At 36.9% G+C, this 19,983-nt stretch overlaps 3 protein-coding genes across 4 annotated transcripts; 2 read left to right on the forward strand and 1 right to left on the reverse strand.

Moving 5' to 3' along the window:
• The first annotated feature begins 250 nt into the window (after nt 1-250).
• On the forward strand, nt 251-6,154 carry LOC110373106 (venom serine carboxypeptidase). The gene is made up of 9 exons (XM_021330251.3): nt 251-408; nt 1,536-1,791; nt 2,985-3,159; nt 3,384-3,496; nt 3,781-3,948; nt 4,391-4,558; nt 5,005-5,264; nt 5,468-5,596; nt 5,855-6,154. Exons 1-9 carry the CDS (start codon nt 377-379, stop codon nt 6,048-6,050), a joined length of 1,497 nt encoding a protein of 498 aa, XP_021185926.3. The 5' UTR covers nt 251-376; the 3' UTR covers nt 6,051-6,154.
• Nucleotides 6,155-6,731: 577 nt separating this feature from the next.
• On the forward strand, nt 6,732-14,584 carry LOC110373068 (transmembrane 9 superfamily member 2). The gene is made up of 9 exons (XM_021330187.3): nt 6,732-7,070; nt 7,354-7,749; nt 11,376-11,531; nt 11,709-12,047; nt 12,137-12,229; nt 12,334-12,539; nt 12,845-13,004; nt 13,394-13,555; nt 13,826-14,584. Exons 1-9 carry the CDS (start codon nt 6,951-6,953, stop codon nt 14,165-14,167), a joined length of 1,974 nt encoding a protein of 657 aa, XP_021185862.1. The 5' UTR covers nt 6,732-6,950; the 3' UTR covers nt 14,168-14,584.
• An 846-nt stretch (nt 14,585-15,430) lies between these two features.
• Nucleotides 15,431-19,983, reverse strand: LOC110373067 (DNA excision repair protein ERCC-5 homolog). 2 transcript variants are annotated; one of them, XM_021330184.3, is made up of 7 exons: nt 19,512-19,983; nt 19,245-19,420; nt 18,950-19,161; nt 18,626-18,821; nt 16,605-18,486; nt 16,233-16,519; nt 15,431-16,158 (listed from the first exon to the last, which is right to left on the reverse strand). In XM_021330184.3, the coding sequence occupies exons 1-7, from the start codon at nt 19,597-19,599 to the stop codon at nt 15,478-15,480; spliced, it is 3,522 nt and encodes a 1,173-aa protein (XP_021185859.3). In that variant the 5' UTR covers nt 19,600-19,983; the 3' UTR covers nt 15,431-15,477. The 2 variants fall into 2 exon arrangements, with proteins under 2 accessions (XP_021185859.3, XP_021185861.3); XM_021330186.3 differs by lacking the exons at nt 18,950-19,161; nt 19,245-19,420; nt 19,512-19,983 and having other exon boundaries at nt 18,726-18,821.

Below are 19,983 nucleotides of genomic sequence, written 5' to 3' on the forward strand. Positions count from 1 at the left end.
AATACTTATTTGCTGCCACTCTACCTATCTGCTTAAATACATACAACACAGATTTTAAAGTTTGTAATTTTTATTATAGTAGATACTAATTAGAACTGTGTCCTAAATCATATCAATTAAATTATACAAATAGTGATAAATATTATCAGTTAGTCTATTTACCCATATACCTACACTTTTGATCATTAAAAAAAATTCAATAACAAACCAAACCAAAGCACCCTGTATACAAGATCGAGATAAATCCAAGTTCAAGACGCAAGTGCACGTTGAAAACTGGCTGACTATACAAAGTTCCCGTGGCTAGGACGCGGGCCCATTCCGCTGTGGCAGACGACACGCGAAGCACCCTCGCCTCATACTCACCGAATTCGATATGGACCTCCTTTTCACATGTGTCTTGTTGATGTAAGTGTTTTTTTTTCTTCTGTAATTAAAGGGCGGGAAAGGGTGGTCTATGGTTGGGTTTATTGGATTGAGCTTTTGTTAATTATCTACTTTTATATAGTAGATAGGTACTTAACTGCATAGTTATCTATTTATTATATGGTTAATTAAGATGGTTAAGTATGTCATTTATTGTTAAGTTAATGTTGTTCTTCAAAAGCCCTACAGGTAGGACCAGTTCCTTAATTTTTTAATAAACTTAATTAATAGTTTAAATTGATTATGCTGACAATCTCATATATAGTTATTTTTATAATTAAACCAGCGAACTAACACTTAAATTAAACCTATTAACCAATTCTTGTTTAACTTAATTTTGGTTTCAACATACTACTTTTTAAATGTAAAGGGAATAGCGGAGCTTAATTAATTACAAACCACAAATTGAACAAATATTAAGACCTTTGCGGAAAATTCATATTAAAAGAGCTTACCTACCTATTACTCATTAATCACTTTTCCTTGTGGTTTTCTACACTTATGATTAACTCTTTACACGGTTTTGACGCTATGCGTAGTACATACGTAGTTCATAAGGTAGCTGACACATTGAAAGGTTTTTCACAATAGACAAACAGCTACGCGATCATACGTAGCGTCATAACGGTAACGCTATCCGTAAGCACCATGCAATAAATGCAACATTGCAACTGTTCAATGTGGCTTAGAAATTTTGCATTCCCCGGTGAATTGGAATTTATTGTTGATACCTGCTATTTGTGCCTACTACTATGTTTAGTTAAGGCTTCCATGATCCCCTTTCTAACATTCTAATCAAGACTATTGCGTATCACAGGACGTATATCCTTACCAATACTATTACGAATAACAAACTGTGTTACTTAGAGTAACCCTTTCACGTAAAATCTGCTGAACCAAATAAGAATAAGATGAGGCTTTGAGATAGTGATACCCCAGAGTTAAAACTAGTTTCAATCCGGGAGCGGAATGTATCTACTCAGTGCCCTTAGAACACGCACGAAGTTGCGGACGAAACCTTATCGAATAATAGGGACTGTCAAATTCTCAACTACTTGATCTATTTCAATCTAGTGCCAGGTTAACATAAAATGTACCTACTTACACAGATGCCTACACCAAGGATTAACCGCGGACCGGTCGCCTCTACCCGACCTCCCACCGGGAGAGGCACCAGAGCCCATTCTAACCTTCATGGAGAGGACCTACAAGACTGGCCGCGGTAGAACATCGTATGACGCGGGCTCGCCTCTGCTTCTCACGCCGTATATTGAGGAAAAGAAGTTGGATGAAGCCAGGAAAGCGGCCTATGTTGACCCGGAGTACCTGCTGCCTGGTATGGACAGCTATGCTGGGTATTTGACGGTGAGTTATGCTTTTTTTATATCAACTTAAGTAGGTGTACGTAGAATATGTATAGAACTGTGCTCTCAACATTGAAACTTATGTTTAACCTATGTTAAGGTACGCCTTAATGAAATTACTTAACACTTACTTACCACCGCAAGAATAATAAAATTGAAGACTTCAGCCCGATTTTTCTCGTATTTTGGTTTTGGTAATTGTTTAAAGACCGTTTTTAAAATACCTTTTTATTTAATTACTCTCATAATATTATTAAAAATTAAAATTGTCACTGGCAATAATATAATTAAGTTGATTATCTAAGTAAGAATTTAAAACCAACAGGAGTTGAGTATTCAAAACAAACCGCTAACAATCAGAAATGCAGTTAATATTTACGGTATTTCCGTAAATTATGATGATTAAGAATGTCGTATGCCGTTTTAAAAACAAGTTTAAAAATATTAGGAAGAAGACGCTATTATTCTTTGATAAACTGGAAATCGAATTAATTTCTCAATCGTAACAAACTGGAGCATGACACCGGGAATGTTCATCAATCATCGCCCAACGTTATTTTTTGGTGAGGGAAGAGATTAAAGATTTAAATCCAATGTGAATAAAAAAAAATAAAGATGACCCTAAGTTTGTATGAATGGTGCTCTCTCTACTATGTATAAGTTAATACTTGGAAACTAATAGTTATTACATTTTATGCCTAACTATTAACCAAGTCACCTTACTGGTTCTTAACAATTTCATAATTTTAATATTGCAATTAGCGAAGCTCAATCCCACACGGTAGGTTGGTGACAAGCGTAAGTAGGTGGACATATTTATTTACATACAATCAAACCTTATTTGCTGTATCCTCCATGTTAATTTGTATTCTAACTGCCTTTGCATCTAATTAGCTGGTTACATTAAATGAACTGATGATTATAAAAAAATCAATCTCGATGTTGACTATCTTACACTACGCTCTGACTCGAATATAGGTAACGCTTAGAGCTATATTTAAGATGATAAAATATTCATAGTGGAAGGAGTGTGTTTCGTACTTAGGTAATTGGATAAGGTCTGCTTCAAACAAGGAAATATAGTTTTATGTAACATGCCTGAGGAAAATCTATTAACTAACTACCTACATAAACCATGTATTTACCTGATTCTAGAAGACAGGCGTTATTGTTTACCTACATTTTCCATAACAGGTGAACAAAGAATACAACGCCAACCTATGGTTCTGGTACTTCCCAGTATCTGGGAAGTCAGTGGAAGACACACCCTGGATCATCTGGCTCCAGGGAGGTCCAGGAGCTTCGTCGCTATATGGACTCTTCACGGAAATTGGACCTTTCTTTGTCTCCAAGGACAATAACTTGGAAGGTGAGAAACGTTACAGATTTGACACTGTTGAATACTAATTTCTGTTTATAAGTTTTCTTAGGGACTATTAATCGTTTCTAACATTATAAAGCTGGAGAGTTTATGTATTTATTATCTCATAAACCTTCCGATTTGAAAAATTACTTCCATTTTATCAAGGTCTATTTAGTCCAATTTGTAATGCGTTTTGTTGCTTTATATTTATATACAAAATCTTCCTTCAGAAATCCAGCACTCGTGGGGTAAGAACCACTCGTTGCTGTTCATCGACAACCCGGTGGGGACCGGGTTCAGCTTCACCGATGACGACAGAGGATACGCCACCAACCAAACCACGGTAATTACTTACTTCATTCATATGCTTACGTCATTTGTTTTCACTATTTGTCATAGTTGCTAAGGTTTTCCGCAATAGCGAAAGTATTTGCCTTATGAGTATTTTGATGCTGTCTTTGGCTCTTAACTTGGAAAGTCTAATAAATTATTTCACCGTCAGTCGAACGACGTCCACTGCTGGACAAAGCCCTTCCCCCAAAGTTCACCACATTACCCGCTTATCTATTAATTTATTTATTTTTATAACTACAATAATCGTAATCTAAGCTAATTTGACACTTTCAGATCGGAGAGAATCTCTACGAAGCGTTGCAGCAATTCCTGACAATCTTCCCGGAGTTAAGGAAAGCTCCTCTCACGATTGCCGGCGAGTCGTACGCGGGGAAACACATACCCTCGCTCGGAGTACAGATCCTTTGGCACAAACATGAGCGTGAACCTATTAATCTTCACGTACGTAAACCCTATTGACTTGACTCTCACACACTGGAGACCTAAGAGTTTCCTATGGTTGGAGAGCTTAGGTACTTACTTACTTACTGGCACATTTTCTTAGTAGGTACTTAAGTAATTGAGGAAGACTAAAAAGGACTTATAAAAATACCACTCGTCCCATATCTGTCCTATAATATCCTCAAACAGATTTACTGTCCTAGCTTGAAAAAAACTAGCTTAGCAAGAAAACCTGCTCTTGGACTATGAGGTTGCTATACCTCCATGGAATATAACGTATATTTACTGCATGTAGACCTTGGAAACTGGTGGAACTATAGTCCTGGGGACGGCTATATTTTATCCGGGTACGGGAAGAAGTTCCGCCGGTACAAGGGTCAAAGCCACGGGAAACAGCAAATTATAAATAAAAAATGTTTTTAATGGTTGCTCAACTTTTCAGGGCCTGGCCATCGGCAACGGTTTCATAGATCCCCTAACCCTGCAGAGGTACAGTTACTTCGTGCGCGAGGTCGGCTTAGTTGACGACAATTCTGCCAACTTCATGAAGCACTTGGAGACGGCAGTCGTACAGTTCATCAATAATGGCGAGATGGTTAAGGCTTACGCTGTAAGTAACTTGTATTTTTATTCCCACAGCTCATAAAAAAGGGGGGTTCTTGATTCCTCTTCCCGGTAACGTTTGCCATTGCCAAGATGTTTAAAAGAATAATATTCCTAAAATGTAAAAACTTCAATAGCAAAAATAAAGAAAAATTCTAAGGGCTCACATTTTACAAAAAAAAAAACAATGTACAAAGGCGGACTTAACGTCTTAGGCGTTCTCTACCAGTCAATCTTTAGGTGGAGGAGAAATTTCATGGCTATACCATCATCATCATCATTATCAGCCTATCGCAGTCCACTGCTGTACATAGGCCTCTCCAAGTGCACGTCACTGAGATCGATTTTCGGCTGCTCTACTGGCTCTACCAACTGTACCTACTAAATTACACATAGCCTGCATTATATGCAGGATAAGTACGACCCTATTAATATGTTTTTGTTTGTCCCCAGTACTACAACTATCTCCTCCAAATATTCCTGACTCGCTCAAAGCTTTCGAACCTGTACAACTACCTGCAAGATGACATCGATCTAGACGGAGCCTACATGGACTTCCTTCAGAGGAGTGAAGTCAGGAAGGCGTTGCACGTTGGCAACACTAACTTCACGTCTATTGGAGTGGTGTACAGGAAACTTGTGCCTGACTTCATGGGCAGCGCTAAAATGTGGCTCGAAGAGTTGTTGGAGAACTACAAAGTTATGCTTTACAAGTAAGTGTTAACTGCCAGTCATTTTATCATTAATGTTACCAGTCTCGTTTTCAAAAATCGAGTCTTGATTAAATATCCAAGCTTTTTTTTCTTCATAATGGCTTATTATATTCTTATATGCTTTTATTCTATTTTTTACTGACAGGCGAATTCTATATTTATTTAAGTTTCGAGTTATAATGACTCTTAAATATTTTTTTCAGTGGTCATCTGGACATCATAGTTGCGTACCACCCGTCAGTGAACACCTATGACTCGTTGTCATTCTCTGGATCTTCACAGTTTGCACAGGCGAAGCGATCGCCCTGGTACCATGATGGGAAATTAGCTGGGTAAGTGTACTCGAGTACTTTACCAAAACACTTTGTACATAAGGAACAAAACTATGACATCGAAGTCGGTTCTCCTACTCAGGATAGTGTAAACTTTACAAATTACATAAAGCTATATCCTCTCCTCGTCCTGATAGCACAAAATCTACTTCTTTTTATTCTAAATACATAGGGTCCCCTGAGACTTACTTAGAGACAAGTCTTTGCCAGGACCTAAGCTTTGAAAAAGTTTGCTAATTTAACATTTTGTTTTTATAGGTACTACCGAGTAGCTGCCAATCTGACAGAGGTCATGATCCGTGGTGCCGGTCACATGGTACCAGCAGACAAGCCAGCTGCCTCACTCGGTCTCATCTCTGCCTTCGCCCGGGGCATCTCACTGGACGATGATACCGGCAGCCTAGTGAACTCAGAAAAAAACTTGCCGCGACGAAGTCCCTTGCCAGTGCAGTAGTCGACTCGAAGATTTTACTATACGCTTACTTAGTTATATTCGGGATTGTTTGTACGATGGAATGAAATTGCATAATTATTTTAATTAAATAAATAATGCCCAAAGTTTTTGCGGTAACTCTAACTACTTCCCTATTTCCTATTGGCTCTACCATATACTATGGAATGAATAAACTTGATGATGACACCTTGTTGATAGCTCCGCGTCAATTGATGGTTGGTCACGCATGCAACATAGTTGGTTCTGTCAACTAAATAGTAGTCCCATGAAACGTAACGCGTATGTGCTGATTGAACGTATATTATACGGCTTAGTCTTACAAGGGGCAGTCTGGAAGGCCAATAAATTTGTGCAATATGTAATATTACAATTTGAGCTTTATTGAATATAGGGAGTTAATATTGAAGTTGAAAACATTGATTTTCACTATAGACAATTTTTTTACACAATATTACAATAACATAAGCTCAGTAAGTTTTATAGAAGGCATTGCAAAACCGCTCTACTAGATAACTTTTATTTTTACATTATTTTAGTACATAGTTCATAAATAAAGGCCTGTACCCTCCAGCAGACAATAAATAATATTGCTGATAAAAAAGTTTCTATACTTACCAAAAACACTTCAGTAACATAGCGAGAATTTCATTGCTACAATCTCGAATTGACAACATTGAGCTCTTTTTACAAACAGCAACACTAGTAGTGGTGACGTTTTCGAGAGTGCGCAGGCAAAGGGAACATTCAACGAAATAAAATAGGAATATTTAGATAAACGTACCGTAATTAATAAAGTATTCATAGTAAATATGATTATGTAGTTTTCTACTTGAAGATTACGACAAATAACTGTATTAGCACAGTATTTCAGCAACGGAAGTCGTGTAATAACATCACGTCATGTCGTTGTATGTGGTTTGCGCATTGCTGCTTTTGACGCCTATTCGTGCGTTTTATTTGCCGGGTTTAGCCCCTGTGAACTATTGTATAGCCAGTGATGATACTAGCAAGTCGTGCAAGGTAAGCTATCTCTATTTATTGAAGGTTTCTTGTTTGTAATCATTATTATCTTTTGCCGACATGACAATCATTTCGAAGAAACTTAATGATTACAGTATTGTTCTTTTAGGTCTGTTCTAAGACAGTTACAGTATGAGAAATATTATCATAGTTTGCATAGCAACGTAAAATACAACCGGTTATAACAAATAGTTAAAAAACCCATAAAACACGATAACGATATTAAATAAGCACATCCAAATGCCAATTAACGGATTGTTAATTTAATATGTTGCTATTTCAGACTGAAATTCCGCTGTATGTAAATAGATTGAACACAGAAGAATCAGTGATTCCATTTGAATACCACCACTTTGACTTTTGTACTTCTGATGAGAGCCAATCACCTGTGGAGAACCTCGGGCAAGTGGTGTTCGGGGAGCGAATACGGCCGAGTCCATACAAACTTGAATTCCTCAAGAATGTGGAGTGTAAGCCTGTGTGCACAAAGACGTACAGGGGCTCAGACACAGATTCTATCAAACGGTTGAACCTGCTGAAGATGGGTATGGCACTCTCTTACCAGCACCATTGGATCTTAGACAACATGCCTGTGACTTGGTGCTACTTGGTTAACGAGGGCGGGAAGACTTACTGCAGCACTGGGTTCCCCATGGGCTGCCAAGTGCGCAAAGATATGGTAAGTATTTACTTTTATATAACTATTAACAATAATAGTTTTTAAGAATTAAAGAACAATTCTCTATGTTGATAGTTATTCAAATCAATATTTAATTAGACACACTTTCTCTATTCTTTTTAGAATACACATGACATGGATCAATAAGTTTTGTGTGTGTTTAATTATTTAAGTGGTCAATTAGTTAGATAAATACTATAATGCTAGTAGTGAAAGTTATTTACTGATGTGTATAATATCATGTGTTTGCATACATTAATATGCATACTGCTTAAATTCTAGAAAAAAATATATCATGACAACTCTTCATGGACTAAAATACATTTTTAAATAGTAAATTAACATTTTTGAAGGGCATTTGTAGAACTTAATTAGTCATTAAGATGTAGCACACCTAGGTACACAAAGCTAATTAAAATGTTACTATTTGCTTTATGAAAACATACCTATTTACTATTTAAGCACCTATGGATTCCACGTCTGTTATAACTTTATTTCTTTACTTCTTTACTTCACTAAAAATATTGAAAGGGAGGGGAAAGATCAAAGAATCTACTAAGGATAGGTAGTTTGAAAGAAGGTTTTGCTGGAAATATCGTTACTGGTGAGGTGATATCAGATAGGAGTATCATCATCATCATCAGCCTATCGCAGTCCACTGCTGGACATCGGCCTCTCCAAGTGCACGCCACTGAGATTGATTTTTGGCTTCTCGACAGGAGTATGAAGATAAATAATTTCTTTATTTCTGAATCAGTCATTTAGAAGCTCTTCCTCTTGAACTAGACAACATTAGAAGGCAGTTTGTTCCCTGGTTACAAAACAGTAATATAAACTTAATGAATAAAAATAAAAGAAGACAAGTTGAGCCAAAAGGTAGATACGGGCCACCAAATGAGAATGTTCCAAACATTTTATATCTTTCTAATCAGTATTTAAAAGTTTCTAAAAAGTTTTATTTTTCTGTTCATTTCTAAATCTTAGATAATACAGTGAATTTACAGTTAATTATTTTGATAAAAACATATTGTGCAATCTGTTTTCCCTTGCCTTGGCCTTTATGATATGCCACAACTATGTGAAATGTTTTTTATTGCCTTTCTTTGAAATATCTGTAATATTTAAATAAAATAAATAAGATATAAAATCCAAATCTAAATGGATATAATTTTCAGCACATGCAGGTAAGTATTTGACAATCTGCTTTTATTTTGGAAAAAATGTGATAATAAAATACATTACTATTGAGAGCAGTACGTGGCTGTAGTATGCAGATGACTAATTACATATTCAGTAGAACACATTTTCGTAGACATATTTGTTATAGTAACTACAGTTTTGTTACTTACTCTCATTTCAGATACTTGTTTATTATGCTCATAATAACAGTGAAAATTAATTTATGTATAGTATAGCTGTCAGTTATTTTGGTATTGTATGTATAAGTTTTTACACATTTCATTGGGTGCAAACCTATAGTCAGGATGTGTACCTAAGTGTAGTTGACCGTTGAGAGTCCGGCACACCCCTCTGTCTCTCCCCCGGCGGAGGAAGTCCATGAGGATTCCTCCCCCCCACCCCCAAAAAAAGGCCTCAACCCCAATACAATAATGTGGTAACTACATATAACATGACATTTTAGCTGAGAAACTAAATTCTTAAAGTACAATTATTTTTTTTATCCTTAGTCCACGTGGTTACGCCTGCGCCAGCGGCATGTGAGTTTAATTTATCTCTAACTAGCCGTTTTCCCGCGGTTTCACCCGCGTCCCGTGGTAACTACTGCCCGTACCGGGATAAAATATAGCCTATGTTACTCGTGGATAATGTAGCTTTCGAAAGGTGAAAGAATGTTTAAGAACGGTCTAGTAGTTTTTGAGCCTATTCATTACAACCATACAAACAAAGTTTTCTTCTTTATAATATTAGTAGAGAAAAGGTTATATGCTGTCTCAAACATCTTACTCTGATCTCTTAACTATATAGGTAACTTTTGTCAGGCGCGATATTTTCCCAATGCTGGGAACAATATTGTTTACACTCATTGTGGCAAACTAGTAACGTTTTTTTAACCATGTTTCATTTAATTGGATAAAGATAATTTTATCAGTAACACTATTTATCAATTAGTCACATAGGTCGTGTTTATCGCGTTTAACTTTAATTTTCTAATTTATTTCCCTAATCCATTTTTTTTACATAAAAACTTTAATGATTATGAATCGTACACAGATTTTTAGATAATTTTCTTTACAAATACATAGCATATTAATTGAATAATAATAGTTGATTATGAATTAAAAGAAAATTCTTTCACACTAGAAAAGGACAATACAACCTGTTCTTAAAAGTTGTAATAATACATTAATTACATAAACAAAAAACCTTTTAACTATCAGTGCTGCGAATTTACTACAGTTTTGCCGGAAAATTAGAAATATGTTAAATACTCTCATCCGCTGCGAGGATATAATTATGAATATCCTGTGAGCATAAAGATATTTATCGTTAAACTGATAATGCCTAGGTCCGTAAGTTATCTATCTTATTTGGATGAATCTACTTTATTACCTCAGTGGTAATGTAAAACCTTGAAAAATAATCATAAATGATAATTATGACTCATTTAAAAAAATCATCTGATTTAGAAATAATAACGTGTTACTATATCGATGACACGTGAAAGCCTAAATGATTAAAGTCAATTGATCTGATAGGTCCTTCCTATTTTGACAATGGCTTGGCTTTATCGTCGTATAAGAGCTTTAAAAATATACCCGTATAAATGTCCATTCACAGATATTACTTAAGTTATAGGGAATGGTTCTTATGATGCGTTGTGCTTCCCAGAACATGACTTGTGGCTTTATTTAACTTTTAACTTCAGCCAATGGAACTCGAGCGGATAGGCTCCGCAATGACTACAATTTCAAATATTAGACTACAAATGAATGCAATCAATTGTAACTTATAATGTGTTAAATTAATTAATATTTCTAGTTATGATAAATTGTACGTTGTATTATCAAATGTTATCGCAAGGGATAATATTATTACATACATATGTATTTAATTGTTACACACATTGAACCAAAAATAATGTGCCGACTACGAAAAAAAATACTTGTTAACTGCACATTCAATAGTCTGCTCTAGTTTCTGTTTTATTGATAAGTCACCTACCTATTTGTATAAATAAGTAGTCATTCTGAAATCGATACTTGCTACGGAAATAAATCGTTTTATGAATTTGCTAAATGCAAGCCTGCATTTATAACGCACACAAAAAAGAGTTATTTGCGCGATAAAATATTTTACGACCTGTACTTTCAACTACCTTCGACTGCTTATGGTGAAATGTACAAAAAAATCTGTAGTTATATTATTCTAATAGCTGTTTTCCCGCGGTTGCACCCGCGTCCAATGGGAACTATTGGCCGTATCCGGATGAAATATAGCGTTCCTTGGGATTAGTATAGCTCTTTCACTGTGTAGGTACTTATCAAATCGGTTTATTAGTTTCGGAGCCTATTCGTGTCAAACAAACAATCAATTAGATCTTTCCTCTTTATGATATATATGAATGTTTACACACCTGTAAATAAATAATATTTGTTTTGTTTTAGGATACATGCACACCGATCGTGAACGGTCACTCGAGTCGTATTGGCGCTTACTACCTCTTCAACCACGTTGATATAGAGATTACGTACCATAGCGGCGGCGAAGAGGAATGGGGCGTCGCGTTCGGTGAAAACGGCGGACGCATTATCTCTGCTAAGGTAAAGTTAACACCTTTAGTGCTGCCATTTCATAACATGGTTAAGTCATGTTAATTTACGGATTGCACAACTTTGTTGGCACAACAAAACAGTGCTAGCAAGCGAAAATTAGCTTGACACATTCCATTATGTCAAAATGTTTTTTTCTCGGTGTTAATTTGCATTGTATCTCCTCAGATCAAACCAGCCAGCATTCGACACACAAACCCGAAGAACCCTGAGTGCGGAGCCCGCGCGGCCGAGCTTCAGATCCCGACTGAACTCGATTCCGACAAGACCTTCAACGTTACTTACACGTACAGCGTTACCTTTAAAAAAAATAACACCATCAAGTGGTCTTCTCGATGGGACTACATTCTAGAGTCTATGCCGCAAACGAATATACAATGGTTCTCTATTCTAAACTCTTTGGTGATCGTCCTGTTTCTCAGTGGTATGGTAGCCATGATCTTGCTCAGGACTTTGTACAAAGATATTGCAAGATACAACCAGATGGAGTGTGGAGAAGATGCACAGGTAAGAAGACTACTTAATTCGTGAACGATTATTTCCTTCAGTCGTTCGGGTCTAACTTTGTATGTCACATAATTTGTATGAAATTGCAGGAAGAGTTTGGTTGGAAGTTGGTACACGGTGACGTATTTCGTCCGCCTCGCCGCGGTATGCTGCTGGCTGTGTTCCTTGGATCTGGATCTCAGGTAAACAATTGGAACTTTTGTTATTGTGATGCAATATAAAAAATACACCAATATAATCAAGTCATAATAAATACATTTTAAAAAACCTGGCAACATTGTTCCAGGTATTCGGCATGACCCTGGTAACACTAGCGTTTGCGTGCCTCGGGTTCCTGTCTCCCGCCAACCGCGGCGCGTTGATGACGTGTGCTCTGGTCGCGTGGGTGCTGCTCGGAGCGGCTGCTGGCTATGTCAGCGCGAGGATCTACAAGAGTTTCGGAGGAAGAAGGTGGAAGAGCAATATTCTGTTGACTTCTATGGTGTGTCCCGGGTAAGTGGTATTAAGTTCAAAATGCACCTAAACACTAAAAACCAGCCTTTGTTACTTCATCAAGGTATATTTTTGCTAAAAATCCACTTCCATTATGTTGGTATGGTAAAATATCCTAGCTTTCGTCACATACGAACAAACAGTCAATATACCTACTATAATTACCTTTCAGTCTCTAGCACAAGGTTTTAGATTTTAGATAGATGCCTTGTACCTAAATACTTATTGACTACAAAATTAGCTGTATCAGTACTCACAAAAGTTATATGAAGTTCATTTTTAAAGATGCATGTCTTCTTTTACAGTGTGGTGTTCTCTCTGTTCTTCATAATGAACCTGGTGCTGTGGGGCAAGGGTTCATCCGCGTCGGTTCCGTTCTCGACTCTGGTGGCTTTACTCGCTCTGTGGTTCGGAGTCTCCGTGCCGCTCACCTTTATCGGCGCTTACTTCGGATTTAGGAAGAGGGTAAGTTGCGAATTTTTATTTAAAAGATGAATGGATGGCAATGTTACACTCTCATTAACATATCAAGCCATATCCCCAGGTTCTATCTTGATAGCACTACAATTTTACCGCACCCAAGAAATTAAGTTTGTTAGGTTAAACACAGGCCACTGATGAGGGGTTGCAGGATTGTGCATATGGAGTTGTCACGGTCTTTCTAGTCACATGACTCCATAAGAAACATGGTGGCTTTTACCCAGTAAAAGTCTGACACTCCCAATGCGCCCACAATGTGGTCATCTGATGATTTCCGACTCTCTCAAAAAAAGTCCACACGACGGAGATGTTCTTCCAAGTCACATAGACTCCCATGCTAGGCCGCGGCTGATAATCCATCTCTGTTATTCCAGATCTTGGACCACCCAGTTCGCACGAACCAGATCCCGCGGCAGATTCCAGAACAGTCCCTGTACACCCAGCCGGTGCCCGGAATCGTAATGGGCGGCGTGTTGCCTTTCGGATGCATCTTCATTCAACTGTTCTTCATATTGAACTCGCTTTGGTCCAGTCAGGTACAAATTATCACATATTTTCATTTCGAATAGTAGCATAATTTATATAGATATTAACCTAATGAGTAATGTCTTGTTTTAAACCACAGATTTTATGGCCATCTAGTTTTCTTCCATAAACTTTGAACACACTTTTAGATAACTCGTTTCTGAAAAAAGTTTTATTGGCTACATTTCATCCAGGTGCGTAAAATATTTTTTGCGGGAAGACGTCGAAACCGCAAGCGGAATCTAGTTACTATATGACATAACGAGTGTATTCTATTCCAGATGTACTACATGTTCGGCTTCCTGTTTCTGGTGTTCGTGATCCTGGTGATCACATGCTCGGAGACCACCATTCTACTGTGCTACTTCCACCTTTGCGCTGAAGACTATCACTGGTGGTGGCGAGCCTTCCTCAGCTCGGGCAGCACGGCTGGGTATCTGTTCGTCTACTGCTGCCATTACTTCGTCACCAAACTCAACATCGAAGACGCCGCCTCCACGTTCCTCTACTTCGGCTACACCCTCATCATGGTCTTCTTGTTCTTCCTCCTCACCGGTACCATAGGGTTCATGGCATGCTTCTGGTTCGTCAGGAAAATCTACAGCGTCGTCAAAGTAGACTAGACGCGTCCTAGGTTAAGCATCGAGTGTCGTACAGCGGTATTGACGAGTCCGTCGTGGGCGTTGTTATGTAAAATTAAGCCAGTTGTTACACCAATGCGTTGTTTTTCTGAAAAATACGCTAATTTGTTGCGTGAGAAACTTCCGCCTAGTCCATTTGTTTACTGAAATGTCTCGTCGAGTTATAAAGTGGTCTATAGGTGACGAAGAGACTTAGTGGGAGTTTTAACAGTTATTATCGAATCACAGACATGACTTGTATTGCAATGGATGTCGAGATGCAACACATCAGCTGCGCAGGCGTCGCCGGTCCTATGTTGCGCGTGTGTCAGTGACGAGTGAGACTGCTGTACACAATGTGATTAATTGTATAAAAGTTTATAACGCTAATAAATTGATAGTCTCCTGTGCGTCTTTTAATCGTTTGTTTATTATTTAGATATATTATTATTAATTTGAATGTTAGGTCGTATACATATTGACTAGAAACTCTGTAGATTGTTGTAATCAGAATTCATTTTCTGCAAATCTTAGAAATTTTGAGTTTCTTCAATATGTATGCGCCTTTAGTCGCTAGATGTGTAAGTTTTTTTTGTGAAAGAAAATCGAAGCTTAAATATTTGTATTTATTGTTTGAACCCAGCTAATACTTATCACCTTGCACAAGAGAACTAGTGTTAGAAAAGCCGTGAATTGTCTAGAAAAGGATTGACTATAATAATAGTACTTAAATGTGCCCTATTCAATATCAAGGAAAACTAAAATAATGTGATGTACGAATTATGTGATTCGAAGATATTTAAACCGTGTATCATACATTTGCAATTAAAAATAAGTGAGATTTAGCATTTTTTAATAAAAATTATTAGGAATAACGAATACTTCAGATCTATGTTTTTGTTTATGTTGTCGTGTGGAAAATAGACATATGAAATGTACACCAATGCAAAGAAAAATTATTTTAATTTAAAGCAAGTTACATAAATTTTGTGCCTCTAAAATCACTAGCTGTAAAAGGGATATTTTGTAACTGCGTCACTAAACGTGTACCGAATTTTACTACTACATAAATAAATACAAAGAACTAAAATTAGAAGTTGACTTCCATACGATGACATTATTAATTTAAATTAATATTATGTTAGAACCTATTGTTTAAATACATACCATGTATCGTATGCATATTATGCAATTTAATTTTATCATTATTTTAAAAACTGCTTAGTTCATTACGACAGTTTTAATGTAAATAAATAAAAAAAACTATTTTACAAATGCTTTTCATTTTTATTGTAACGTAATAAAAAAATAATTTAATCGCTGTCGCTTTCCGAGAGTTCCGCCTTTTCTTTTGGTTGTAACGCCTTCCTTTTAAAATGTTTCTTCTTTTGATCAATTTTAGTTTTTCTGAATAGTTCTATTGCTTTCATTTTATTTTCTAACAAACTCTTTTTGTCCTTTTCTCTTTGTGGAATCATTTCTTGGAAGCGATCTGATTTCGGTATTTTGATTTCGAACTCTGATTTTCCGTCTTTGACATGTGACACAACCTTTACGCCTTGATTTATAAGTACATTCTCTTCTACGTTCTTTCGTTTCTTAGCAGTAGATGTGCCAGCTTTGCTCGCACCTTTAGTCCCACTGCTTACAGCCTTTCTCTTAATAGCAGGCTTAGTACTATCTTCAGTTTTCTCATTCTCAGCTACGGGGGGGCCCTCAGGACCCATCTTTTGTACAGCAGCTTTAACCCTTTTACTCATTTGTTCCTCTAATGACCCAAACTCAACTTTCCGCTTGAAAAAGTCTTGAACAGACCTTTGAGTTTTACGGTCCTTTATTCTTTTCAAAACTGGTTTAATAATTTCATCTAATTTATTTTGAGACCACCCAAACTTTGCTTTTGTGTAGTCTCTCAATATTGTTATATCTAACTCGCCCCAAGTGAACTTGTCTTCACTTTTTTCAATGTTTGGTTCCAAGTAGGCTTGGACCACCTAAAATTTATTTATTTCATATTAGAGGCACAGAATAATGAATAACATGACAGTAAATAAAAAATAAAACTTACCCGCACACTGGGAAAATCCTCTGTGAGGGCAACATTCTTGAGTTTCTTCTTGAGACTAGTATTGTCAGTCCTCTTGCCAGCTCTGACCCACTGCTTGAACTCTTGCAATCCCTTCACAATATGTGCGTAACGAGCTTGCTTAGAATTCTCGCTGAGGAGTTGTCTCTTGTTGAATGGGAAAGAGGCTAGAATCTCCAAGGCAGTGACTGGCCCTACACCACTCACTCCAGTTGTGTAGTCACTACCAACTAGCAGTGCTAAGAGTACTAACTGTTCTCTACTTAAATCTGGAAAAAATAAAGATTATTATTATATTTGGCAAGCATAAACGATTATTTGATTTAAAATCTAATAATTTTAAAAATTACTTACTAAATGATTTCTCAATCCTCTCAGATTGAAACTGCAAGACATGCTTCTTTTGGTTGAAGAAATTTTTGTACACAGTCCTGCCACCAAACAGCCAGATATCACTATCATCTGTTATAGTACCATCAGTTAAATTAACACTTTCTAGGAATGCACATTGTGCTTCAGCCTCCATAGGGGCGACGATGTACGGAATACCGAATATCTGAAGTAATTCTTGAGCCTCTTTTGTCATTTGCTCTGTAATATTACGACCGATACGATCCAGTCGACCTTTTTCTTGTACCAAACCTTCCTCCGCAGTTTGCATTTCTTCAACCATATTATTTAACTGTTCTGTAGTTAGAACTTTTTTAGGTGGGTTAGTAACTTTTACTATTTCGTGTGAATCTTCATTAATACTACTTTGCACATCATCATTTACCGTATGTGACAAATTATTGTCAGTTTCCATATTATCAGAACTAACAGTAACTTGTGGTTTATTCTGATTCAAGTTATCAACAACATTATCTATTTGTACTGTACTGACTACTTCCTGAGGTAACACAGGATCCTGTTTAGTTTGAACTTGTGGTTTCATATTTTGTTCAACAATTTTGCTAATACTTTTCAGTGCAGGTACATCAGGTATTTTAAATACTTCTTCTGGTACAACGTTTGTATTAACCGCCTTTATAAATGACACTTCATTATCAGTCTTAGAATCTTTTATTGCTTCTTTTTTATTACTCACAACCTCCTTTTTATCACTCACAACATCCTTTTTATTTTCGAATATATCTGCAAATATATCATCATCACCTGGTGCATCACCCATATTTAATGTAAGTTCTACAACAGGCTTTTTCGTTTTAGTTTCTTCTTCAGGTACTTCTTCAAAGTCATCCTCACTGGACTCACTTTCATCTTTTTCTACAGTATTGACTTCTTCAAATTCATCACTAGAATCATTTTCTTGTTTTATTTCCACTCTAGGGAAAGCATTCACTTTCTCAGTTACACTGTCTGCTTCTTCTATGCTAGAATCTAGGTTGATGATATCTGGCACTGGATTTTCAATGCAAACTACTGATGCTTGGGTGGAATCGAAATTGTTCTCTGTTTCTTTATCTTCTGAAGAGTTATTTGCCTCACTTGCAACTTTCTCATCTTCTCCACTACTATCAGATAATTCACCACCTTCAACACAATCTTCATCACTAGATGTTAATTCAATATTATCAACAATAACTGATTTCTCGTTATTAATTTCTTCCAATATTTCATCAACTTTAGGTACTTTCACTTTCTTTTTATTCCTTTTGCGATCTGTTACAATTTTGTTAATGGCTCTGTGTGTAAAATCACTGTACTGCATGATATAAGATTTGGCACTGGTCATATCAGGTTGTTCAAAGCCATCATCTTCTTCAGAGTCTGTGTTTGAATAATCTGTGTCAGTCATACAGGATGTCCAAGAGTCATCAGTTTTAGATACAACACTTGTGTTAGCTTCATTTTGTTCATCTGCACATTCTAATGACATCTTAATTGCTTTCTGTAAATCATCCTCTAGTTCATCAACCTTGTTTGGCTGACTAGTTGTTGGTGTTGGTTTTTCATCAAGTTCAGTAATTTCAACTTTGCTAGTGGTTGGGTTGTTTTCCAATTCTTTCCTTTTCTTTGCATCTTCCAAGGCTTGCTTTACATCTTTGATGAGTAGAAATCTTGTGGATACATTGGATGCAATGCGCCTAGAGGGTAATGTTTCTATTTTGGTGTCAATACCTTCTTCATTTAGTAAGGATTCTAAATCATTTAAGGACATCCCTGAATCACCCATTTCTTTTTCTGTCTCCTCAAGACACTCTTGTATTTTCCTTCTTTTTAGCAGCCTCTGCATCTGTAAATTAGCATTACACTATATTAAGTACCAGATTGAAAATTACTTTCTCCATATATAAGTTGTTACAATGTAGACTGACACAAGCTATTCAAAGAATTTTTTGCTGCACTACAAAGGGAGAGAAATACAAAATTACTTGAAAATCAGAAAATGTGTCACTGTTCTTGGGCAGCTCTTTGAGTCGTCCCCATGAATTCATTTTTCTTGTTTCCTTTAACTCAATAAGTAGATCATACTTTTCCTTGACTCCTAAATTCTTGAAGCTATCGGACTGCAAGTCTACTGTGTGAAGATCTATACTGGAGCAGCTGGAGTTCTGTTCATCATCAGATCTGGAACAGACGTTTTTCAGTTAGGTACTTTTTGTTTCATTAGACTGCCTACAAATGCAGGTTAGCAAAATCAAGGTCATTTCAAGCCAAATAAAATAGTTTTATCTCTGTATTACATCTGAACTTACTCTGATTCACTTTCCTCATCCTGCTGTGGCAAAGCGGGCAGTTTAAACAGGTCATCATTATCTGCAGATGTATTAGCACTTTTCTTCTGTGGTGATATATCTTTTCCTAATAAACTACTTATTGCAGTTTTCTTACTTAACAGTAGAGCAAGTTCTCTCTTAATCCTCTCAGATTCTGAATTGTACTTTGCTTTATGGTCTTGTCTCTTAGCCTATAATGATATTATTTACATTTAAAAAGTAAACAAAACAAGATGACATAACATAAACAAGTCTCAACTTGAACACAACTTACAATTGTTTCTTTTTTCAATTCAGGGAAAGCTCCATCAAATACAAAAACTGGTTTTATTCTGAAGTACAACAGTTTGCATAGACGTTGGAACAATCCCATGAGATGTGCATTTGGTAAGGGAGCTCCTTTTGCATCCTGATAGCCTTTCACCATCTGATGCAACCATATTGAAATATCTAATGACAATGGAAACAAATGATAATTTTGCTGGTTGAAATGAGCTGTATAATCAGGAATATTTCTTAAAGACTCGTTCGTTTATCTTACCGACTGCGAGCACTTTGTTTTCCAATGTCTCGACCGGCACGGGTTTGCCGGCTGGCTCTATTAGCCGCCACAGTCCAGTGACTCCCATCGCGTGCGATTAAATTCCAGAATAGATTTTTTGTTTATACTAATGTATATATCAGTGTACATAACAAAGGTCGTTTCCCACGAGATCTCCGGTCAATCGTCGGTCTCTTCCTCACACATCGCAACTATTTCGCTTCATGAGCTCAATGTACCCGCTAAGGCTACGCACACATTCATAAAACGAAACGATTGCTACTGGCGCACTGCGTTCGTAAATATGTGTTCGGTTCACTACAACATATCAAATGTTTTACTACGCCGCGAACGCCCACTCTTTCCCACACTTTATTTTCTCACGCCCCATGCGTAACCCCACATCCTATGACCATGACCGGCCGTCTGTCAGTCGGCGCGTCGCGGGTCGACCGATCCCTCATCGACTCGA

The sequence above is a fragment of the Helicoverpa armigera genome, chromosome 6, assembly GCF_030705265.1.
Source record: "Helicoverpa armigera isolate CAAS_96S chromosome 6, ASM3070526v1, whole genome shotgun sequence".
Classification (NCBI taxonomy): Eukaryota; Metazoa; Arthropoda; class Insecta; order Lepidoptera; family Noctuidae; genus Helicoverpa; species Helicoverpa armigera.